The sequence below is a fragment of the Kogia breviceps genome, chromosome 20 (assembly GCF_026419965.1).
Source record: "Kogia breviceps isolate mKogBre1 chromosome 20, mKogBre1 haplotype 1, whole genome shotgun sequence".
Classification (NCBI taxonomy): domain Eukaryota; kingdom Metazoa; phylum Chordata; class Mammalia; order Artiodactyla; family Physeteridae; genus Kogia; species Kogia breviceps.
Window position 1 is genome coordinate 7,492,167 of NC_081329.1, and position 26,839 is coordinate 7,519,005.

General features: G+C 40.3%; 2 protein-coding genes across 5 annotated transcripts in view; one reads left to right on the top strand and one right to left on the bottom strand.

Moving 5' to 3' along the window:
- The window catches only part of CSMD1 (CUB and Sushi multiple domains 1), a 1,661,506-nt gene that overhangs the window by 184,427 nt on the left and 1,450,240 nt on the right, over nt 1–26,839 (top strand). The gene's annotated exons all lie outside the window — the stretch shown is intronic.
- LOC136793338 (zinc finger protein 134-like) lies at nt 2,283–25,399 on the bottom strand. Its single transcript, XM_067022749.1, is given in 4 exon segments — nt 2,283–2,550; nt 2,635–3,228; nt 3,391–3,989; nt 25,151–25,399. Coding segments are annotated over 4 exon segments (1,710 nt in total).

Consider the following 26,839-nt stretch of genomic DNA (forward strand, 5'->3'; position numbering starts at 1 on the left):
GCAAATGAACACAAAAATGTTCAACATCATGAATCATTAGGGAAATGCAATCACACCACAGTGAGATACGTCTCCACGCTTTTAAAACAGGAAATATTCAAACTACTGACCGTACCAACCAAGTACTGGTGAGGAACACAGAGGAACTGGAGTGTTCCCATACTGTCGATGGGAATGCATTTGGATACAGTCATTCATTTTAGAATGAAACCATGTGTTCATATAAAGGATTTTATGTACGTTAATAATAAGCTTATCTGTGAGAGACAAACTGGAAACCACAAAACGCCATCCCTTAACAGGTGAATACCAGTGAAATAATGGTATATCAAAACAGTATATTATCATAAAACAACGAATTATTCACATCGGCAACTTAGATGAATCTCAAAGTAACTATGCATGGAGATAAAAAAAGACAAACGCAAAAGTAAACATTAAGGCACCAATGATATTAAAAGTCTAGAAAACACTAACTAATTGAATGGGAGAAAAGTCAGTCAATAGTAGTTGCCTGAAAATCCTGGGAGAGATGTCAGAAAGTAGATATGGCAGTGACAGATGTTTGTTATGATGATGGTTCCGTGGCTTTACAAGTACTAAAGCTGACCGAGCTGTGCATTTTAGGTATGTTCTGTTCAGTGCATACCAACTATACAGCTAATTAAATTTCAATAGAAATTGGCTTCACATAAAAATCTTAATCTCTTTGCTAAATCTCCTTTTCAGTAGAACTCTGGCAACCTCACATTAACCCCATCACCTCCCCTTGCCCATGGGAGGGAATCTGTAGCAGTAGCAAAGAAGACTGGTGAGCAGTGAAAGTTGTTTCCACTTAAGTTATCCAGGAACTCTGTCTGGGTACCAAAATTCACATGCCTGGATGACACAATCTCCACTCTCATTCCTCATTGTTTTCACTGTGCAGCAATGGCCTTGAGATAAATTATTTGCAGATGCTGATTCCTAAAACCTTTACGTTATTCAGTCTGACACTGACTGGGGTCTCAGGAGGAGAGGAACAGCTCTGGAAGTCCTGAGAATTTCTTCAAAAACTTTACCCTGAGCAGACACAGTCACTGGAACATTTGTGGATGAAACTTTAGAAAAGGTTCATCCCTTCTTGTTTGCTTGTCTCTCACTCCCTATTAATTCCATGAGTGTTTCTGCACGAAGTACGGTTCCCACCTGATGCCTATAATCTAACACTCAGGAACACCAGCCTACCAGTTTGGGCACATTATGGCACATGGCTCTTTTCCAGCTGGACCTAGAGAATTTCTTCTCTTGAGCAGTACTGGGGGCATGATGTGACATCCCATGTGAAAGTGAACCATTCATGCTTCTCCCAAAATCACCGGTGGTTCTCACAACTGTCCGCATCTCAGGTGACCTCGGGACCCACCAAAAATTCTGACATCCAGAGCTCAACATTCATCGGAGGCCTTGGACAACAGATTGGACTGAAACTGGAGTCAAAACTATCCTCTGCCATGATACTATCCTCATTGAGGTATATACGAAGCTTGGAACACTCACAAAACCAGTTCCTCATCATCCTGACCGTCCAATTTGGTTCTCGACACCAGTCTGACAGTGAACAAACCCCAACATGAAAGGTGGCTTAAATAATAATCTTCATTATGGTATAGAGCAGAGCAAACTGAGGCAGATAGTTCCCAAACAGAGTGACTTAGACCTTGAAAAACCTATCCTGAGCATCATATGAGACAATGCTGCCAAAGAAGTTGAACCTCTGTGAGCCACCAGCAGAACCCAGGCTGGATTCCATTGGTCAAAGCTGCTTTGGTCCTGAGAGGACCAAAGAGAATGACAGCACCCAAGTGCTCCGGCTATTCATGCATCTCTAAGGGGATAAGAGAGCACAAAGATCTACCTACCCTGATCACACTGAGGTGACCGGTGCCAAGAATGGGGATCTACCACTTGGGTGAGGAAAGAAACTCACAGTGACATTAAGTCAGGAAGTACAGCATAGCTCCTTCAAAGCTTCCTACAAACCTGGTACTCATAGGCAGTCTGCACACTAGGGCTGTTTAGATGTATGGCATTCAACTTCCAGTTGATGACTCCCTCACAGAGCCTATTCAGTACGATGTACTAACTGAGGAGACAGCTCATTCGCTGCTCTCCTCATCTCATTTGAAGGCCTTTCTCCAGTAGGAGCTTTCTGGTGACGCATTAGGTTAGACCTTCAGCTGAAAGCTTTCTTACATTCACTGTGCTCATAGGGTCCATCTGGGCTGCTAAGTTTCTGGTGCTCACTCAGAGCAAATTTTGACAGAAAACTTTTCCACATTTCCTTTACTGGCGATGCCTTTCTGTAGCATGAATTTTTCAGCGTTGAGTAAGCTGGGAGTTTTGGCTGAAGAAATCTCCACATTTAGTGCACTCGTGGTTTTTCTCCAATGTGAACTGTGGTGCTTAGTAAGAGTAGAGCTTTGGCTAAAACGTTTCGCACATTCACTGCACTTATAAGCCTTTGCTCCAGTGTGAACTCTCTGGTGCGAAATGAGAGTAGCGTTTTGGCTAAAATGTTTCCCACATTCACTGAACTCATAAGTGTTTGCTATAGTGTGAATTCTCTGGTGGACTTTAAGGTGGGAGTTTTGCCTAAAGAACTTTCCACAGTCACTACACTCATAAGGCCTTTCCCCAGTGTGAATTCTTCTATGTTTAATGAGGCTGGAGATGTACCTAAAGACTTTCCCACATTCACTGCACTCATAAGGCCTCTCTCCAGTGTGGATTCTCTGGTGCTGAACAAGCATGCGTTTACAGCTGAAGGCTCTCCTGCATTCTCCACATTCATAAGGCCTTTCTCCTGTGTGGACTCTCTGGTGTTGAACAAATTTGCTTTTAGTGGTGAAGGTTTTCCCACATTCACTGCACTCATAAGGCTTGGCTCCAGTGTGAATTCTCTGGTGCACAATAAGTTGAGAGCTTTGGCTAAAGAACTTCCCTCATTCTCTACACTCATAAAGCCTTTCCCCCATGTGAATTCTTCTATGAGTAATGAGGCTGGAGTTGCATCTAAAGACTTTACCACATTCACTGCACTTATAAGGCCTTTCTCCAATGTGGATTCTCTGGTGCTTAAATAGTATGGGTTGACGGGTGAAGGTTTTCCCACATTCACAGCACTTATAAGGCCTTTCTCCAGTGTGGACTCTCTGGTGCTGAGCAAATCTGTATTTGCAGCAGAGGCTTTCCCACATTCACTGCATTTGTAAGGCCTTTCTCCAGTGTGATTTTGCTGGTGCCGAGCAAGTGTGTGTTTGTCGCTAAAAGCTTTCCCACATTCGCTGCACCCATAAGGCTTTTCTCTAGTGTGGACACTCTGGTGCTGAACAAGTATGTATTTACAGCCATTTCCCACATTCATCACATTCATAAGGCCTCTCTCCAGTGTGGACTCTCTGGTGCTGAGCAAGCCTGGACTTCTGGCAGAAGGCTTTCCCACATTCGTGGCATTTGTACTGCCTTTGTCCATTGTGAGAGGTCTCCACACACTTGGTGTCCTTTTGTGGAGTGACCTGGTGCTGGAGAAGGCCAGAGGTACCAGGGAAATCCTTCCCAGGCTCCTGGCATGTGAAAGACTTCTTGTATGCACGGACTGTGTGGCTCTTCATAAAGGTCCTAACCGCATCTCTTCTAAAGAGTTCCTCTCCACTGTGCTGGTGAAAGTTCACACCTGCCCCACACAGTTTCTGACCAGGGTTTGTGCCAAGGTCCTCAGCTAGATGCAAACCACCTTCTAAGTACAGGCAGAACCTCTGCCAGGAATAGGACTTCAGGGTGGACAGGTCTGTCTTTGAAATATTTATTTGTGGCACTTCTATAGAAACTTTCTGCTCAGAAGGTGTCTGCTCATCCTCTGCTCTATGCCAACACCCTGAATCAGATCCATCAGCGTGGCCCCTCCAGCACAGTTTGCGGGCGAAGCAGGGGCCCAGGCCCGGCAGCCCCTATCCCGGCCTTGAGACAGAGTCAAGGCGGATGGCGCCCACACTGAGCCTCAGACCCGCCTCAGAGCAGCCAGCACAGTGCCCTCCAGGCTCCCTGACCACGTGCCGGCCCAGTGTTGTAAAGCTCCCATGAAGGAGAACTTTTTGATGGCGTTTAACACTTAAGAGGACCTCTCCCACACACTTATACGACAAACGATGGAACAGAAATATGGACTGCATGATGCTTTCTAGAAATGTACCTAAACATCTCCTTGACCATGCCACATATGGCCTTGATTCTTGCAGTCTTTTCTGTTACACAGGTCTAAAGACAATTCTAGATAAAAGAGAATGTTAGCTGAAGTGTCCTTTCAGTTGGCACTGATTAGCTGGCTTTAAAATTATACCTAAATTTTGTTGCTGTTGTGTTTTTTTTGTCATTCCTAAATTCATTCTCATCTGTAATTCTTGTTCCTTAGACAGGAACCCCTGAAGTCCTAGAATGATAAATGACTGTGCACACATTTTATACCCTTCTGTTTAATATTTTTTATTTCTAATTGAATGCAATAAACACACGCACTTTTATTTAGATCCCGTTCCCCTCACTCCATTATTAATAAGTATTCAGAACCTGTAAGTACCATCTTTGAACAACATTTTTCTATTAAAAAAAGTAGTGGTCCCTTCATCAATGTTGTCCTACTTAAAACCTTGATTCCTTTCAAGATTTTATACTTGGGCTGGTTTAATCTTTATGGTTTTTCTCTGATTAATTTTTAAAGTCTCCCTTTCCTGCTTTAGTTACGTGTCCCAAAATTAGAAAAATAATGACATTCTAGTCTATACTGAGAATAATGGGGGAATTACTTCAGAGCCTCCCTGGTAGATTTTGTTTATATTATTTTAACTCTTTCCTTCTGCTGCTCTTTATTATATATCCAAACCTCTCTTATAGAGCTTACAGTTGATGATATCCCAAATTTATATTTTGTTTTTATTTTGTATTTCTAATATGAATATATAGCTTTCTAAGGATAATGACACCTTAATTTTTTATTTATGAGTATTTTTAAGTGACTTCAAGTTATTTGGTATATGCAAATAAATATCAGTCATATCATCCTGAATGGCATTATTTGACTCTTATGCTTATTAGCATGATTAATTTATATTTCTCTACTGATCTTTCCAAATGAAGCCTGGATTAAATAACATTAAGCTTCTCTGATCTTATTCACTGCCTTCCTTTGGCTTTAAGAGATCTACCCTCATATACTCAACTACTGTAGCTCACTCAGAAAAGCAAGGTTCAAATGGCATTGTAACTTTAACATTCTCCCCTTCACAAATGCTATGTGTTTAAAAGAAAATGAAAAATATATAGCTGTATGTTAGGCAACTCAGCGGAGGTGGGTATTCATGTGTTTCAAACAGCAATTGAAACAATTAGGATTCTATTCTTTTTTTGTTTTTTTTCTTAAGTTTCTGTGTCGGGAGTTCATGACATGGCATACAGATTAATAATACCAATTAAATCATTAATATCACTGCATCAGTATTAAAAGAAGAGCAGTAACGTTTGTCATGAGATGAAGCTTATATACTAATGCACCAAGAATGACTGTAAAAAAAGCAATTGAATGCTCTTGAAAGAACCTAAAAGCAAATAAAAGAAAGTCTTATAAATGAATCCTTGGTCTCCCCTTGATATAGATGAGAAAGGAGGATTCATTGTGAAAGGAAAAGTAACTTTTTTTCAACAGAATCATAAAACCTGATTGAGGAAGCAACCCAACAGTATTCTTTATCCAAGAACACAGAGCATCTTTGTACTTGGCTGCCCAGGCCTCCCAAGAACAGCAAGGCACAAGTAAACTGGCCCTGCCAGAAACAACAGGAAGCTATTGGGATTTTGTGTTAATTTCTGATTTTCTGGGACCAAAAAGCATCAGTCACCTTTGAAGGGAGAACTTCAGCTTTTTAAAACCAGCTATGCCTTTGATATAGGCATTTCTCAACCATTAGTCAGTTCTAGAAATGGTGCTGGTTTAAACAGTATCACATATTTAAATAATAAATGTTTTATATTTCAGCAATGTACGGCATAGAATATCTAAGAAACCAAGTTTCTTATTTTTTCATTGTCAATAATAGATTTAAAGTCTAGCATTTCATTGAATGATTCAAGACTAGCCACATGTAAAATCCACAAGTAAAAGTTAGGAAATGTTATTACTCCAAATTAAGAAATGAGGACACCAAATCTTGGGATGGCAGGCATACTAACCAGGGGACGCTGTCGCTGATCAAAAGTGACTAGACTGGGATCAGAACACATCTCCCTCTGACAACAGCGCTCAAACCCATTCCATTAGGGTGCACACCCTTTCACAGACGCTGTTTTCATGTTCATGATTTCTTTTTACTCCTACACATCCTGTGTCTTTACATTTCCCTTACTATGAAACATTCTCAGTATTAAAACATTCTTTAATAGTTTTCTCAAATACACTTTATTCAAAGACATATGAATCTGCCAACAATAGTCCTTAATCACCTTGAGAAGTGTTTTTACAATGGGTTAAATTTTACCTAAAAAAAAAGCACCTTTACTTCAGTGATACTAACTGTATCACCAGTATAGTTAGATATTTTAACATAACCAAAATAGCTTGCCATATCCTCAAGTACCTTCAATAAATTTAAAAGCTTGGAAGCTGCAGGTAAAAAAAAATCCTATCAATATATAGGTGGTATGGTGTAAAGATTTAAATAATTAGAAAATAAACATACTTAGCACAATCATCCTGAGATTAGTAAAGTATATCTGTTCGTATTTAGAGTTAGAATATCAAATTAGGAAAAGACATTTCCAAGCAACAAAACTACTGCAGCCCTGAGGAATAGCAAATGAAAAAATATCTAAGAAAATATTGTCATAACATAATTTTAAAAAAGAATACTACTTTTTTTCTATATAGGCCATTTTATATATTGTTTATTTATCTATTTCATATATGACGGTATGCATCTGTTAATCCCATACTCCCAATTTATCTACCACCCCCTTTCCCTTTAAGTACCTATACATCTGTTTTCTGTGTCTGTGAATCTGTTTCTGTTTTGTAAATAAGTTCATTTATACTAGTTTTTAGACTCCACATATAAGTGATATCATATAATTTTGTCTTTCTCTGACTTGCTTCACTTAGTATGATAATCTCTATGTCCATCTGTGTTGCTGCAAATGGCGTTATTTCATTCTTTTTATGGCTGAATAGTATTCCACGGTATATATGTACCACATCTTCTTTATCCATTCATCTGTCAGTGGACACTTGGGTTGCTTCCGTGTCTTGACTATTGTAAATAGTGCTGCTATGAACATCGGGGTGTGGGTATCTTCTTGAATTAGAGTTTTCATCTTTTCTGTATATGTGCCCAGGAGTGGGATTGCTGGATCATACAGTAGCTCTAGTCTTAGTTTTTTAAGGAACCTCCATACTGTTTCCTGTAGTGGCTGCACCAATTTACATTCCCACCAGCAGTGTGAGAGGATTCCCTTCTCTCCACACCCTCTCCAGCATTTGTTACTTGTAGATTTTTTATTTTTATTTTTTTTGTGTGTGTGTATGTGTGTGGTACATGGGCCTCTCACTGTTGTGGCCTCTCCTGTTGCAGAGCGCAGGCTCTGGATGTGCAGGCCCAGCGGCCACGGCTCACAGGTCCAGCCACTCCGCAGCATGTGGGATCCTCCCGGACCGGGGCACGAACCCGTGTCCCCTGCATCAGCAGGCGGACTCTCAACCACTGCACCACGAGGGAAGCCCCATTACTTGTAGATTTTTTAATGATGGCCATTCTGACCGGTGAGAGGTGGTACCTCACTGTAATTTTCATTTGCATTTTCTAATAATTAGTGATGTTGAGCATCTTTTCATGTGCCTATTGGCCACCTGTATACCTTCTTTGGAGACATTCCAAATTCTGTATATTCTTAAGCTGTGTATTCCTTTTTTTTTTTTTTTTTTTTTTGTGGCTGTGTTGGGTCTTTGTTGCTGTGCATGGGCTTTCTCTAGTTGCAGTAAGCAAGGGCTACTCTTCATTGTGGTGCTAGGGCTTCTCATTGCAGTGGCTTCTCTTGTTGTGCAGCATGGCCTTTAGGTGCATAGGCTTCAGTAGTTGCAGCACGTGGGCTCAGTAGTTGTGACTCACAGGCCCTAGAGGTTAGGCTCAGTAGTTGTGGCGCATGGACTTAGTTGCCGTGCAGCATGTGGGATCTTCCCGGACCAGGAATCAAACCCATGTCCCCTGCATTGGCAGGCACATTCTTAACCACTGTGCCACCAGGGAAGTCCCAAGCTGTGTATTCTTAACTTCCTAACCTTTTAGGATCTCAGTACCCTATCTCTAAATTATGGAAGGCAGACACCAAACAATCCTTCTAGTTCTCTCATTTTAAGTTTGTTTGAATTCCTTCTATTTCGTAGAAGGTTTATCCGTGGTATGGAAATCACAAAAGACACCTCATTCTGTTTCTACGTGGAATCTTAAAAAATACTGGAGGGCTTCCCTGGTGGCGCAGTGGTTGAGAATCCGCCTGCCGATGCAGGGGACACGGGTTCGTGCCCCGGTCCGGGAGGATCCCACGTGCCGCGGGGCGGCTGGGCCCATGAGCCGTGGCCGCTGCGCCTGCGCGTCCGGAGCCTGTGCTCCGCAACGGGAGAGGCCACAACAGTGAGAGGCCCGTGTACCGCAAAAAAAAAAAAAAAAAAATACTGGAAACATACCGTGCATTTCCACCAAAGTAACACCCATTTCATGTCACATGTAAGAGCAATATCCACTTCCCTTAAAGGCAGAGAACTTTCTCCAGACAGAGTCAGAAAGGTGTGAATCAAGAGGAAAAATGAACCTGAAAGGGAGCCGTAAAGTAGGAAGGAGTCTGTTTCTATCTTTGAGGACGGAGGGAGGGGGCCGTGGGACAAGGGATCAGAGTTGGCTTTAGAAGCAGAGAATGACCGGTGGCCATCAGCCGGCAAGGAGCCAGGATCTCAGATCAACAACCACAGGGTTAAAAGGCCCATGTGGAACTTTTTTTTTTTTTTTTTTTTTGGTGGTACGTGGGCCTCTCACTGCTGTGGCCTCTCCCTTTGCGGAGCACAGGCTCCGGACGCGCAGGCCCAGCGGCCACGGCTCACGGGCTCAGCCGCTCCACGGCATGTGGGATCCTCCCGGACCGGGGCACGAACCCGCGTCCTCCACATCGGCAGGCGGACTCTCAACCACTGCGCCACCAGGGAAGCCCGCCCATGTGGAACTTTTAACCTACGAACAGTGAAATGATAAACAGTCTTGTTTTCAGCCACTATGTTGGTGGTAATCATTGTGACAGCATTAGAGACCAGCCCAGGGGCAGAAGTGCATGTCTGCTTTCATGCCAACTACATGGCACACAGCCTGACTCTCCTGTTAAAACCTCAATAAAAAGGTGTTCTTTGTTTAAGGAAACGAAAACAACCTTTGAGAACGTACTAAAGTGGAAAGTCAGCAATTTTCTACACAAAGTGAAAGCTGTCCTTTTCTCTCCGACGTAATTTTCCCTCAACCCACATGATATCCTGGGCATGGGTGGGGTGGAGGAAGTTTTACTTTGCTCGTATTTTAATTTGACTTATAAAACATACAGCATCAATCCGGAATTTATGTAAGTCTCAGCAGTTAGCTACCCCATCCTTAAATATTCTAAATCTTTTCAAGATTTCTTTCCTTACAGTGGAAAATGCCTAGCAGCAAACTAATAACTTCTAAATGAATCAGTAATGTGTGACTGTGTGCTCTCCGGATGGAGCTCCTCATTGAGAACATGGATTTAAAATAACATTTTGATTTCAAAATTTACAAGGAAATCCAAGTGTCCCTGTAATGGTAATGAAGTTTCCCTAAACATAGCCCCAAGTCTGGTATTATGTTTAATGAATTGATGTATTATCTAGATACCTTAATGCTGTCTAGATGTGGTAGAGATGGTTGGTATTGGAACAGTGGATTCATATGCAGCAGGTATACTTTTCTTTCCTTTTTCCTTTTTTCTTTTTTTTTTTCTTAGTCATGCCTCCAGCTAACTGCCTGATCATGGTCAAAGCAGCTGCTGTTTCTGGGCCTCCGTCCCCTCTCTTTAAAGTGGGTTAGGACTGGGTAGTTTCTGTGTAACCTATCACCACGCCCCCATTTAACCTGCTTTTACTGAGCAGACACATTAGAGAGTGGAGAGTGTAATGAAGAAGACTGGACGCTGTCCATCTCAGTGGTGCTGAAGATGTAGTGCGAGAGAGGCGTTCATCAAAAACAGTACCCAGACAAATACATAGTTATTATTGTGCTGAGTGCTATGAGTCAGTATAATGAGGTGAAACACAAAAGGAGGCTGTTAACAGGGTCACCAGGTCAGGGTGAGGGCCGATGTCCATGGCACACGGAAGAGACAACATGGGCCCATGTCATGGTGCTCTGGGAAAAGGGAGCGTGGCTTCTGCCAGGTAGGTCCACCTGACTCACGTTCAGTGACCAGATGGGCCAGGAAGAATGTGGTCATGTAGACAATGGCAGGTCCACTCAAGTCTTACAGGTCACGTTTACAACGTGGCTTGTCTTAAAATCACAGGGTAAGACATGGAATGCTTTGTAAACAGAGGGGTAATGTGGCTGTATTGGTGTTCTGGAAAATGACTCTGGCTCTGTAAAGGATGAATGGATTAGATAGAAGAAGGGAATGCGTGATCTACAAGTACCTTTGAAGAGGTTAGTGGAGTATTTTCATGGGAAATGTGGTAGCTTGAACTCAAGAAGTGGGGCTGGAAATATAGTGGCCAAATGAACGGAACTGGGAAAAATGAAAGGATACAATCAACTAGCACAAGGATGGTAGTGTGTGGAGGATGAGGGAAAGTGTCTCAGGAGTCCAACAGAAGAGTTTCTTTCTGTGCAGATTTCGCATTCTGGAGTAAAAACAACGCTGTTGCTTTAAAAATCTTAATCAATCTTGAGAATTCATGATTTGAATAAAGGAGTAGAAATTGAGGAGGGGAGAGAGTTATTCTTTAAGAGGACATAATAAGTCACAACGAGATGTACTTGTTAAGCTATAGAAAATGTGGACCATGATAATTGTGAATTTCAAGTATTAAAAGACAGGATAAGGAGTCATCAGACTCTCTGTAGTTCCCCAGAGTAAAATCTGACTTTGCTTTGCTTCCAGAGCTTGTGTGCAATGAACTGTGTGGTTGGACACATACGTTGAGTCCATCAACTTTCTTGGGCCCCAGTTTTTTCTTTCAACCAATGAGAGTTTAGAAATCCTCTTAGGACTCTCGTAGATTTACAGTTTATAATTGGCAAAAGTAGATAATGGTAAAATAGCTCTTCGGATAGGTAGATGTTTTATTTTTATTTTTATTTTTTTTATTTTTTTTTGCGGTATGCGGGCCTCTCACTGTTGTGGCCTCTCCCGTTGTGGAGCACAGGCTCCGGACGCGCAGGCCTAGCGGCCATGGCTCACGGGCTTAGTTGCTCCGCGGCATGTGGGATCTTCCCAGACCAGGGCACGAACCCGTGTCTCCTGCATCGGCAGGCGGATTCTCAACCACTGCGCCACCAGGGAAGCCCAGATGTTTTATTTAAAAAGAAAATATTCTATGTATTAATATATACTTTGTCAAATGTTGATTCACAGACATTTGTGTTTTATAAGTGATCTTCAGACGATAGTGTCACAAAATTGTAATTCAGTACAATGTAACCCAGAATGCTTGAGTAGTAAAATTGTGTTTTGATGTCCCTTATGCATAATTTTATCATTAAATAAAAATACCTCATTATTAATAGTATTCATAGTAAATAGTAAAAATAGTAGCTTACCAATCATAGTGAGAAAGATGCCTTCAGCTGAAGTTTGGGGCACTAGGAATTTGTGCCAGATACCTTTTCAAGTCCTTTAAATGCATCATTTCATTTCATCTTGTCTATAAACCCATGAGGTGTGGGATGTTATTATCTACAACTTACTAATGAAGCTGAAATCAAGAGAGGTGAGGGAGATGGCCAAGGTCATCGAGCAAATGGATTCTGAACCACATCTGTCCAACTTTAGAACCCAAGCTGTGAACCATTTTGCCTCTAAAATACATTACCTGTAACGACTTTGCTGGTGGATGAGCGTAATAATCCTGTCATAAGCATCAGCCTTTTCTTCCCATGAAATAACAATGTAGCCACAAATCAACTTATTTACCTGACTTGGGGGTGAGAGGAGGAATCAAAAACAGACATCGAAATTGCTGGAATGTACAGAGCTAGCTAAGACAGGAAATGGAGCCCCCTCTAAGCTACCTCTCCTTCCTCTATGAAATAAGGGCTGTCTATGTCTCCATTTGTTTTATTAATTCCTCCCTTAGGATGTGCTAACGCGATGAGCAAGCCCAGTCACCTCAGTAAGGAGAACACTTCTGGGAGCGCTCAAGAGCCTTAGGTGAATAACTGTTGGAGGATTCCGAATCTTTCCCGCACACACGAATGGTTGGCTAAGTGGCAGAGATCCATTCTTCCATGCAGAGAAGAGCAGATAAACAGAGCAAATCAGGAATAGCGCTGAGCTCCTGAAATCCAAAGTATTTTCTACACAAGGGATTCAAAAGAAAAAAAAAGATTATCTCAAAGCTTCAGCATAAAGAACTCAACTCAGTGCCAAGGCTTATAAAGGAATGAACACACATAATGCATCTTGGTTTCCCCAAAGTCTGAGTTGCTGGCACTCAGCAGACACCAGATAAAGATTTTTTGAATGAAAAGAATGCAAAGCTTTGACTTATTGTCTCCCTACATTTACTTGTATATGTTAATACCACATGCAAGTATGAATATACGTTGTCAGTGTGATGATTTCTACCCTGTGCTTTCTTACTGGTTAGGGGCTGCTGTTCAGGATGGCTTCATAGAGGACCAAGAGGAGGCTCATTCTCACTTAAAAGGCATCTTTTAAGTCAACCATCAAAGGCCTATTGATTATTCCCATAATTTCTGTTTTAAAAATCTATTCCTAATTATGTTTTCACATTGAACACGTATGCTCCGGGTATCTTCTGGACATGAGGTACCTATGCAAAGTGTTGACGACATTGAAAAATTGACTGAGTCAAATCCTGTATCCGGGAAACTTGAACTTGACCTTCATGTCTAAGGTGCCCCCAATTCAGTGCTAGAATCACCCAGGACATCAAAGACCTCTGAATATAGAGAAAGCAAAAGAAGCAAATCATAACATAAAGAGCAAAACATTCTAAAACAAAGCTTGAGTATATAAGTGGTGCTTCATGTAGCCTGGGTGTTTGGGAGTTCCCTAGTAAAAAGGTAATTAAGTGTAGCTGGATGAAGAGTAGAAAAAGACAAAGAAGCTTAAGGAAAATGAAGGATGTAGGTACCAGGAAGGCCTGTGGTGGTGGATATGGGAAGGGAGTGTAGGTACAGGGTGGGAGGTGTATAGGCACTAGGATGAAAAGAAAGGGACTAAATTTCACCGACATGAAATATGATTGTGTTCAGAAGTCTCTACATTTGAAGATAAACATCTATTTTCTGTCACCAAGATAGACAACTATACAGTTTTAAAGTGATGTTTAAAAGTTGGGTTTTGGGCTTCTCTGATGGTGCAGTGGTTGAGAGTCCGCCTGCTGATGCGGGGGACACGGGTTCGTGCCCCGGTCCGGGAAGATCCCACATGCCGCGGAGCGGCTGGGCCCGTGAGCCGTGGCCGCTGAGCCTGCGCGTCCGGAGCCTGTGCTCCACGACGGGAGAGGCCACAACAGTGAGAGGCCCGCGTACCGCAAAAAAAAAAAAAAAAAAAAAAAAAAAAAAAAAAAAAAAAGTTGGGTTTTGTTCTACGTATCATCCATTTGGGACACAATACTAGGCATCTGAGAATGTGGCCCTCAGAAAGCTAAGGGTCTTTCTGTATCTATTAAACTATTGCCTCCCAACTATTCCCAGCCAGTTATATCACTTTGCCAAAATCCAATTTTTTCTACACCTAAAGAGGTGTGAGTGTGCCTCCGTTGCACATTTTCTTATCCTAACCCTCTCAAAATATTTTCTTATATAGTATAAATAGGGTCTAATTCTCAAGCCCTATGAAATAAATATAAGAAATCAATATATACATATGTATATAAATCATGAGATCACTGTAATATATACCAATGTCACTTTTCAGACTCTTTATTTTCATTGTGTGTATAAACCTCCATTAATCAAGTGGAAAGGGGCCCCAAAAGAGTGAGGGAAGGCTTCTTGGTCTGGAAAACCAGAGTCTGGGTTCACCCCTTAGCAGCCACCGTTGACTCCCAAGCAATGCCTTTATTAGTCACTGTTGATTTATGTTCAAGTTTATTTATTCCATAAGTAGGCACTGAACGCCTTACTGTATGTTAGGCCAGGCTTTCAGAGATGGGAGGGGGCATGAAGCACATGTTTCAATCATCCTGACGATGGGGTCTAATGAAGTTTATATCACCAAGAAGTTTTCTTTCTTCCTGATTGTCACAACCTGCGTTCTTTTTGTGGCACTTGAGCCTGCTCTGTGGATTTGGGATTGAAAAGGAGCTCGGTCTCACCTCTTTGGAAGACTCTTACCCCTTCCATCTACAAGCCCGCTGTCCTTCTGTGTTCCAGCATCCTCGCCCAGGCTGACACACTGTGTGAGGCAGTGGCTTGGACTGTATCCTTTTCTTGCATTCTGGAAGATAATCCACACGTTTCTTAGCTGTCCATGCATGTATTCACATGCTTGGACATAATCATTCACATAAAGACAACACGGGAAAAATTCCCTTAGAAACTAAGCAGTGTGAACTTGGATCAGTCACATAATTTTTTCTGATTTCATGTTTCTCATTTGTAGAATGGAGAATTACTTCTATGCACCGTGTACCCAATACCTCATTTTTTCTTTACCTGTCTTTATTTTCTTATTTTATTTTTTGAAACTTTTATTTTATACTGGAGTATAGTTGATTTACAAGGTTCTGTTAGTTTCAGGTGTACAGCAACGTGATTCAGTTACACATATACTATACCTGTTATTTTTCAGATTCTTTTCCCATATAGGTTATTACAGAATATTGAGTAGAGTTCCCTGTGCTCTACAGCAGGTCCTTGTTGATTCTTTATTTTATATATGGTAGTGTGTGTATCTGTTAATCCCAACCCCCTAATTTATCCTCCCCCTTTCCCCTTTGGTAACCATAAGTTTGTTTTCTATGTCTGTGAGTCTGTTTCTGTTTTGTAAATAAGTTCACTTGTAACATTTTTTCAGATTCCACATATAAGTGATATCATATGATACTTGTCTTTCTCTTTCTGACTTACTTCACTTAGTATAATTATTTACACATAGTTGGTCCATAGAAATTTTCTGAATTAATAATGATTGAATAAGTAAGTTCTTCTCAATGCTCACCTATACAGTTCTGTTTCATAAAACGAATTAATCAGTAGATGATACATGGAGAGTATGTTTATTAACATAATAGATGACAATTTTAGGTATCATAAAATAAAAATGATAGAGGCATATTTATATAACATAAAACACTCAGAATTCTCAAAGACTTTTTAATCTGAAATAATTTCCCACCAGATAACTGATAAATGATACAATAATAGAAACTGAGCCCATTTCTCCAGTTGTGGGTGCCACTGTGATTTTCCATTTGATGCTTATTTTTTGAAAAGGTTGGTTCTACCTTTATCCCACTGAATTTAAAAGTATTCAGAAGGACCAGTGAAAAATTAAACAAATTTTATGGCTGGAGTCTATATGGTTTATGAATACGGAACAGTGATCTTACTAACATGATATGTCATTATGGAAATTTTCATAGAGTATCGATAAGAATAAGACAGATAACTAGCAGGTAGGATATTCAAGACAAGATACTCTGCAATTCCATATGTTCATTCTAGTTGTTGCCAACACACTCTCTGTTGCTAGGCAACCACAGAGTGGATACGCTTCAGGTCTCCAAGAAAAAAAATACCATCGTTATATATTTTAATGAAAAACTATATTAGGTTGCAAAATATTAACTTAATCACCTTTGGGGAAATGCCTTTTTTCAACCTATTTTTCAGAGTTTCAGAATATCGATATATGTACAGACAGATAAATATTTTACATGGTAGCATTAATTAAAATACATGTTAAATATTTTAATGTAAAATAGGACATAAAAGTAAATAGTTCAAGAAATGGATTCTCTAAACTTGATCTTTAAACTCTCTTTGTATTTACTGGCATACATGCTTTTCAACCAGCAAAAAAAAAAATGACAAGTTATTTTTATGAATCTCTGTTACCTTGTGGTCTGTGAATTTAGCTTCGGGACCAAGAGAAAACAGCCCAACTTCTAATGTCCCAGTGGAACTCTAAAGATCATTAGCTCTATGTCCAACTACCTTTCCATCAATCCTGGAGTCTGTCTCTACTACGGAAAACACGCTGATTATTCAAAACCCAGCTAGATCGTCTATTCATTGGTGCCTATCTCACTGGGCACATCCTTCTTTTGCATGGTTATTTGAATGCAAGTTCAGTAAGTTCTCTCATCTGCCTTGTATCTGTCTTGTTCCCAACTGCTCATTTGGTTGACATCATTGTCTATATCTTGCTTAACTAATTAGTTAGTTATTTGCAGTCCTCTCTTTCTCTTCCACTTTCTTCCCACTATTATAATTTTGAACTGAACTGTGATAAATTGAATGATGTTTTGAAACACTGCCTAGTAAATTATCTTGAAAGAATTATCTCCAGCCATCTATCATCTGACAATCCAATGGTGTCCTCCTTCAGTATTTTTTAAAATGATGAATTGAAACCCCCCTGCCTTTCAGAAGGATTTGCTCCCCTCAATTTAGAGTCCTTTATTATCTAAGCCCTTTGTTCTACACATATAGAGCCATCATTGTACCATCAAGGTAGCTGAGAGATATGTTTCTTTTGTAAATGAAAGGACACATTTTTTTAAAGGTAGAGAAAAAATTATTTGCAGAATACCCAGATTATAGCACTGTATCAGGCAAATCAAATTGAGGATGAACATTTATGGAAGGGTATAGAAATTGACTCTCTTAAAGTCCTCCTTTGTGTCTGTTGGAAGGCCTTTAAGTGCCACCAGGGAGATGAGTGTTCTTCCACTGGAAGGTGGTGCCATGCAGTGTTTAAAGGAAACATAAGGCAAAATGCGTTCTCCAGAGTGTATATGCTTTGAGGGGAGTAAAAATCGATGCCTATAAATCATGCACGAAGCAACAGGTTACTGAATGAAATAAGAATCTGTATATGAAGGGTCACTGGCTACAGAAGTCAGAATATGAAGTACCATGAGGGTGAGAGTACTTGGGAATGGTTTTTAAAACTAGACAGAATTGTAAGTGGTCTTTCAAAGTGGGCGGATTTGGAAACAAAGCAGAGAGAGAATCTTGTTTTTACGCAAGGAAACAGAATGAACTAAAACAGATGATCCCGCCGGTTTGGTGGGCAATGAGGACATTGATCTTGAGAAGAAGGCTTGTCTCATCAGGAGATGTGTTAAAAGAAATAAAATGGTGTCAGTTTATGGAGGGCCTTGAAATGTTGAGTTTTGGGGAGAAAAGTGATGTGAGGAAATCTCAGATTGAGGAAAATTAGTTTCTCATCTGTATCAAATGTAGATTGGAAAGGAGAGAGATCCAAAGGCAGATAGAACAGTTGGAGTGATGCGGTCAGAAGGCATCAGCTGGGGCTTCCCCAAATAGCCTTGGTCACAATAGGTGTGATTCATCAGTGCCTATGTCAGGTGAATCACTGTCAGGAGATGTAAAGGTGTTTCTCAAGGAATCTCTCCAAGAGTGTCATCAATTTGGTGTTATTTCCACCTTAAACTAATGCTTCCAAAGCATATGTAACGCATGAATGTATGGGTGAGACCCCATTTGAACATAGTTTTTACCCCGTGCCTGGTGTATCCCATCCTCATGCTTAACTCTGTGCACATGCAAAAGTCGGCAGCTTCTTCATGATACATGAAGGACCTATTGCCAGAAACTCAATATATGGTTTGTGGATTTAAATAAAAGGGTATGCAATGAATAAATCACCCTCAAAGAACAATCCTAAGCAAAGATTTTTTTTTTTTTCAAACACAAATTGTTGTTAACTCGTTTCTTTCATCAGTTATCTGGGAAAATACCATTTTCTGTTGTGTTTCTACTATAAACAGGATTAGAAAAAATGAATGGGAAAAGAGAATGCTGGAGCTTTAGCACTGCTTCAGAAGCTCAACTCTAGGGCAGGAAGAGGAAGTTTCCAGTGACAGTAGATACCATGAGGCAGCTCATGGGGTTTTGGAAGTCATAGGCAGAAGAGGGTAGAAGACATATTTGACTGGCCATGTGCTTTTGCCTGCAATTAACTCAAACTGATTTTGTCATTTAAAATCTGGTGAACATATAAAATTCGAGAGTCATTTTCCTAGTTAGTTATGTAAGAAAAAATGTGTTAATATTCACTTTCAAATGAGCAAGGTGAAGCAAACTGTATTCGTTACTTTCTGCAGCGTAAACCATGTGTCAAAGTGTAGCCAATGGTTTGTACTTGTCTCTGTACTTCTACCTGTTTACTTACTGAAGTGATATTCAGTGAGAATTCTGAAATCTGATGATTGGAAAAGGGACACACTATCCGAGTCTTGCTCCATACGGCATGGTTTTATCAAGAGCCTTATGGCGGGACCTTTCCAATAATGGAGGATGTATTTATGCTTTCAGCTGGCAAACTCCCCCAGGCCTTCTCCCACACAGAGATAAAACCAAAACCACTAGAGCAGCATTCACCCAGAATCGGTGGATGTTTAAAGAAAATATGTGCAAGGGGAGTGAAATGGTGTCGGCTTTAAAATTACACAAAACTAACGATAACACAGTCGTTTTGATGTTAATGTTCTCCAAGGATCATCCTGTGAAAACATCCCAGTGTGTAGCCCAAAGTGCAGAGTTTGTCCGTCGCCTTCAATGAGCACTTGAAGAGCTTGAAAAAGCAAGAAAACAAGAGACGCAGGAAAGGATTGATAACTTAAGCACCTCACTACTCAGGTTATACCTGCGTGAGCTCAAATATGAAACATTGGCTAGGAACATGGGAATTATCTAAATCCAGCAGACAAAAATTCTCTTTCCACTCTTTTAGTAAACAGTCGTTTAAATTGATATTTTTAGAGAACAGCTTGGATGGCTTCCAGTTCGGGCAGAACACTTCATTTGAAAAGTTTCTACTCCCTGGAATTCTCATTGTCTTTGCAACTTCATATGCTTAAGAATACAGAGGGGGCTTCCCTGGTGGCGCAGTGGTTGAGAGTCCGCCTGCCGATGCGGGGGACGCGGGTTCGCGCCCCGGTCCGGGAGGATCCCACGTGCCGCGGAGCTGCTGGGCCCGTGAGCCATGGCCGCTGGGCCTGCGCGTCCGGAACCTGTGCTCCGCAACGGGAGGGGCCACGACAGTGAGAGGCCCGCGTACCACAAAAAAAAAAAAAAAGAAAGAAAAAAAAGAATACAGAGGATGATGTAAAATAATCTTCCATTTACTTGGGTCCAAACTTGATCCAGTTGTTAAAAGGTAGTAGGCCAGAAAATTCTTAATCTTATGTTTGCTTCTTTGTATATCCAGCGGCCATCTCTATATTTCTAAATCTGTGTATTTTGGCCTACTGTACGTTTTGCAAAAAAAGGGCCTCACACCTGAACCCCACCATGAAGAAAACGTTTCTGTAGTCCCTGTACAATACTGTCAAGTTGCTGAATTCTGTGTGCCTCTGAAAAAAGGCCTTGTCAGTCTTTTGATGATTTTTGTAGTGGATGTTTCATACAGAAGACTAGAATAATGTGAAACCTCATATAAAGTTTATTACTTATATGGAGATGGAGGTTGGGTAGACGCTGTCCTCAGATCGTTGTGTGCTGGCAGCTGAATTCATTGGCAGTTAGCAGCTGCTTCTTATAAAATTTAAATTAAAGACTACGTGTTGATTTCCTGTCAGTGGCTAATATTTTGACGTGTCATAAGTGGAATGAGAGATATTATTATTTGTCAGACTTAATATTTTAAAGACCTCAGGGTTATGTAGTGATGCTTAATCTTGCATTTTATTTATTTTTGTTTGTTTTCCTTCAGGAAGATATCGCAAGTGGAAATTAAACTGTAATCATTTAATAATATTCAAGTATTTCAGATAAATCAGCAGATATTATGAAACTATTTGCGCGTGACTCTTGAAGTGGTATTCCAGAACTCCTATATCGCATGCTATCTATTTAATTAGTAATATATTTAAATCAGAATTTGGTTGCAACGTACATTATTATTCACATCTCAGGGTGTGTTAATCCTTTAAATATAGTTGGTAAAAAGGAGTCCAGGGCTTCCCTAGTGGCGCAGCGGTTGAGAATCCGCCTGCCGATGCAGGGGACGCGGGTTCGTACCCCGGTCCGGGAAGATCCCACGTGCCGCGGAGCGGCTGGGCCCGTGAGCCGTGGCCGCTGAGCCTGCGCGTCCGGAGCCTGTGCTTCACGACGGGAGAGGCCACAACAGTGAGAGGCCCGCGTACCGCAAAAAAAAAAAAAAAAAAAAAAAAAAGGAGTCCAAACGTAGTGGAAGTTGTTATTCATAAAATAAACACCTGGCAAGAGAATATATCTTCTTTTTGTATGGTACCTCACCCCATAGAAAAATGATTGCTACATTATGGTAATCACCAATAAATAATTGAAAGAGTATGGATCTGTGATTATATCACTATTATAAATAATGCAGCTTTCTATAAGACTGACCTCCATTCTACTCTCAGCAAAGACTGAATTTACCATATGGAAACCCACAGCAATAAGGATTCTGGATGGAAAAGGAAACCTTGGGGTAATGCTAAGGGCTGAATTAGCCCTTAGGGAATTAGGGAAAGCAGAATTATTTTGTGTGTACAAGGCACGTTACAAAGCACGTCAAGCTCACCATGGATTGATGTTTTTTCTTTGTTCAAGATAGTTTTCAGAAAGAAAATACAGAATGAGTTTTTAATTCCGTTTTACCCAGTAATTCTTGAGTTATAAAGTTGATAGTTGACTGTTTTTGTTTTATTACCTGTGTTAACCCCTTTATCTTTGAAAGTTGGTGCTGAATTTGCTTATCATCTCTGTTCCACCCATCAGTCTTAGATGCACGATGTTACAGACATGCCTTCTCCTTGAGCATGTTCAGTAAAACGAGAGGCTGTCTTTGCAAACAACTTCCTCTTCTGTCTCCTTCCCCCAAAGCAGCCAGATATTGAGAAATATAAACGAGTCTAGACTTTTCAAATTATAACCTTACCTACAGTGTTGTGCTGGCAAGGATATATAAATGAGACGCCTAATAAATATTATGATCTCTGATATATACCAAAGAAAGATCTTTGCTTAGCGTTAGTAAATGGTGTAATTTAGATACATCTTTTGGCCTCATTTCAAAGAGTTCAGCGACTCCTGTCGCTGCAGGAGTGTTGAACTGAGATGGTGGGAGCAAAATAGACAACTCTGGAGATGCATCTATGCCTTGAATAATGGCCTCATTGACAGAGAAAGATGCACCCCAAGCAGAGATGATGCATCAGTGTCCTATGCATATCAGGAGGTCACTCAGACTCCAAGACCTTAATGTGTTTCCCTGTGTGGATGGGATGATGCAATTTTGGAATGCAGGTCAATCACTTTTGGGGATCTTCTTTTTTGGAAATGTATAGCTTACATATCTAAATTAAGACAACTTCAAGTTAAATCAAAGCAATTTAGTAACTGAGACACTTAAGAAAAGCAAATGTTTGATAGACCATGAAAACACATTTAATACCCCAGAATTCAGGTGCAATTGATTTTATAAAAGTATGATATACATTTAAAAGCAGTGATACATTTGATTTTTCCCCTTAATGAAACTACAAATAGCAGAAAACCCAGTCTTCTCATGAGTTCAGATTCTAAAATAGCCAAAGCTGGCACCATACCAAAAATATATCAGTGCAATACATAATCATGAATATGCAAGGTATTTTTGTTCTCTTATGCTAGGTGGTGACTTTGTACCTTTTAGATTTATGTCATTGTTATGTTATTTTAAAGGAGAAATTTAATTTAGAACTCCAACTACTGTGTTCGTATCATATGAGAACTCTTTGGTCTTAATCAGTATCCTGAGTCCTAATATATTATTTAAAAGTTGTAACTGAGTTTCCCATGTTAATTTGAGTTCCTTTTCCACTGAGAATCTTCCAGTATAAATTTTCATGTACTATTTTGCTATTTCATTTATTAGCAGAATCATTCAAAATGTTGAAACAAAAAAATACGGAACAAACCCTGTGCTCCATAGTCAGAAATAACACTGACCTAGTTCATTATTTCAGAATAAATAATTTCTGGATCACTTGTTTCAGCAAAAATGCCTAATTATTTTAATAAAAGAAGTTTATATACTTCCAGATTTTAATTGAATTTAATTGTGTGACTTGCAAATACTAAATGATAAGTAGTTTATAATAAGAGGCGACCATTTCAGCCACGTTCTCATGAGAAACTTCAAACTTTGCGTCAGTGCTATCTGATAGAAATATAATGCAAACTGGTGTGAATTTTAAAATTTTCTCCGCATTGAAAAGTAAAAGAAACAGGCGAGATTTATCACCTCACACCGGTCAGAATGGCCATGATCAAAAAAATCTGCAAATAATAAATGCTGGAGAGGGTGTGGAGAAAAGGGAACCCTCTTGCACTGTTGGTGGGAATGTAAATTAATACACCCACTATGGAGAACACTATGGAGGTTCCTTAAAAAACTAAAAATAGAACTACCATACGACCCAGCAATCCCACTACTGGACATATACCCTGAGAAAACCATCATTCCAAAAGAGTCATGTACCACAATGTTCACTGCAGCACTATTTACAATAGCCAGGACATGGAAGCAACCTAAGTGTCCATTGACAGATGAATGGATAAAGAAGATGTGGCACATATATACAGTGGAATATTACTCAGCCATAGAAAGAAACGAAACTGAGTTATTTGTAGTGAGGTGGATGGACCTAGAGTCTGTTATACAGAGTGAAGTCAGAAGGAGAAAAACAAATACCGTATGCTAACATATATATGGAATCTAAAAAAAAAAAGGTTCCTATGAACCTAGGGGCAGGACAGGAATAAAGACGCAGACGTAGAGAATGGTTTTGAGAACACGGGGAGGGGGAAGGGTAAGCTGGGATGAAGTGAGAGAGTGGCATGGACATATATACACTACCAAGTGTAAAACAGATAGCTAGTGGGAAGCAGCCGCATAGCACAGGGAGATCAGCTCGGTGCTCTGTGACCACCTAGAGGGGTGGGATAGGGAGGGTGGGAGGGAGACGCAAGAGGGAGGGGATATGGGGATATATGTATATGTAGAGCTGATTCACCTCGTTAAACAGCAGAAACTAACACACCATTGTAAAGCAATGATACTCCAGTAAAGATGTTTAAAACAAAGAGTATATTTTGTTTAATGTAATATATTCTGAGTATTATCATTTCAACATATAGTCGGTATAATATGATGAATAAAATATTGTCACTTATTTTTGTGCTTATCTGTCAAAATCTGTTGTTCATTTTACATTTACTGGGTCCCACCTTTCAGAAAAGCCCCACCTCAAATGGTTCTGAGCGTCAGGTGGCTTTTTAGCTGCTGAGTTGGAGAACCCAGCTCCAGCTCCTTATCTCAAGTTTCATTTTCATTGTGATGGTTTTGTTGTTGTTGTTGTTATTGTTTTTTTGCGGTGCGCGGGCCTCTCACCGTTGCGGCCTCTCCCGTCGCGGAGCACAGGCTCCGGATGCTCCGCGGCACGTGGGATCTTCCCGGACCGGGGCACGAACCCGCGTCCCCTGCATCGGCAGGCGGACTCCCAACCACTGCGCCACCAGGGAAGCCCCATTATGATGGTTTTTAAATTTTTTTAGTGTGGAAGTCATTTTCAGGGATTGACCGCATACATTGACTTACAATACGAATTAACAAACACACATTTCTTGTACTACTGACCTTGGGCTCCGACTTATAATACACTTCCTGTTCTGAGTGTAGTGCTTGCTGTATGCACCCCTTCCTTCCTCACCAGTTAAAAAACGATAATGAAACTGAGAATTGACAGTAATATCACAAAACTGGTCTCTAAGAAATTGATACATTTGGAAACAAGCATAAGACAGATATTTCACAATAACTTTTTCCTGCACATTTCCTAAAAGACAACAATATGAACTATATACAACAGGAATAACATGCTTTCTTCATGATGATTCCTCACTAATGTGACAGATCTTAATTTAATACTATTTCCATAACTTGGTTTGCCCACATGCTCTCCCCAGATTGAATCATTTTCATCACAGAATACACACTGTATTAGTGTATATTTGAAAAATACAGACAAATGAAAAGCAGACAAAATGTTACTATTATACCAACATATTTATAAAATAATATTTTGGTATATTTCCCATCAATTTTTTTTCTATTTTTCCATATGTATGGTAATTCTAGAGATAAGAATATCATTCTGTTTATCATGAATACATGGCTAAGTAAAGAGGGCAGGACAGAACTTTGGGAGGTGATGGATATGTTTATGGCTTTGATGGTGGTGATGGTTTGGATGTTAAGTGTATACTTATCCTCAAGCTTATTAATTTATGTACATTAAATATGTACATCGTTTTACATGTCAATCATACCTCAGTAAAGTAGTTTATGTATATATTTTAAACTGCTTTAAAGTATATATATTTATATATAAAACATGGCTAAAACATGTATATATTTAAAACATTTTTATTTATTGGGAAATTAATGAACTAATTCTTACAGAGTTTCATTTATTATTCAGGACTTAGGAAAATATGGTATTGACAAGTGATAGTTACTAGAGAAGGTTTGGTCAGTGGTTTTGATTTTTTTTTTTTTTTCATCTTAATTGTTGCATGTACTACAGGGACTTTAATTTTGTGTCTGCATTTAGGTGGCTACTTACTTGTATGTGACCAGCTGGAATATGACACTGAAGGAAACTAAAACAGCCACATGGGGTGGGTGGCATCATAGCAAGAGCACAGTTTGAGGTTGGACCTTGGTCGTATTCTGCTTTCTCCATGTGTAGCAGTACAACTTCTAGCAATTTCTTCTCCTTGCTAAGCCTCATGTCCTTCTCTGAAAATGAAAATGGGAGACCCTGCGTTTCAGAATCTTGATGATGAGTTATGTGCATGCAGCGCTTGGTCATAGATTCCGTACTCAGTCAGAAATGGCCATTTTATTGCTACTACTTGGCATAAACTGCTAATCCAACATACTATTCATATTTCACATTTCTAAATATGGCTACTGTGTGTTTATTTTTTTTCTCTTCTGTCAAAGTTAACCACCTTCAAAGAAAATCTTCCGCTGGACAGATTATATTTACTTGTGACCGAATCTACTCCTTTGCTCTTTTTGATTAAAAAATTGAATTGAAAACTTAGATTAGGCATGTCCCATGTGCTAGGGACAGATGAGCAGAGAAACGAATCCCTCCCACCGTGTAGCTTCGAAGAGGTAAAGGAATGTGATTCAGTTGTTCTAATGCAGAAAGTTAACAGGAAGAACAAAGTATTCTGGACCACAGGAGGATGCAGTGTGGAGGGGGTAGAATTTCACCATCAGAAAGGAAGTCACAGTTAAATTTGAGCTATGTCTCAGAGGTAAAACTAGCTATTAAAGGAGCAGGAGATCAACAGAGACACTGGGGAAAACATATGAAGGCAGTAGCATAAAAGGCCATGTTGTACTTGGAGTACAGTACTGTTAGGATGTAAGGTCCCTGGTGCCAATGATGAGAAGTAATGTAAGGAAAGTGATTATGGATCATATGGATTATAGATTAAGGGCCTGGCATATCCGGTGAGAAGCACAGGCTTAGAGGGAGGGGGGATGATGGGCCGGCAGCGTTTTTAAGTGTGAACAGTGACACGGGGCTGTAACGGGTTTTACCAGCTGCCTAGGGCTGCATGGGGACATCGGTGCTGCAGCCTGAATGTCTGTGACCCCTCAGCATTCATGCGTTGAATCACATACCCCAGGGTTTTGGTGTTAGGAGATGGGGCCTTTGGGAGGTGATTAGGTCATGAGGGTGGAGCCCTCATGAATGGGATTAGTGCCCAGATAACAGAGACCCCACAGAGGTCCCTGATCCCCTTGTGCCCTGTGAGGACCCAGAGAGAAAACACCATCTATGAACCAAGAAGCAGACCCTCACCAGACACCAAATGTGCAGACACCTTGATCTTGAACTACTTCCAGGCTCCAGAACCGTGAGAAATAAATTTCTCTTATTTACGAGCCATCCAGACTGTGTTACTTATAGTAGACGAACACACTAAGGCAATCAGTGTGGGAGAAAAACTGAGGAAGAGGCAGAACAGAGTAGAAAAACTAGAAGATACACAGGAGTGTGTGTGTGAGAGAAAGACAGACAGACAGACAGAGACCCTACAAGAGCAATACAGTGGGATTGGGTGGGAAGAAGGCTGTTCTCACTCTTTCTTCCCATGTCATTTTAATGCACCTCAAAATTCCTCATGGTCCTCCACCATGTAAGGTAAACTTTTACAAGTCGGTCTAGTGTACCAAGAAAAAAATACATCATCATCATGAGTACCTGGGTTCATCGTGTTTCCATCACTTA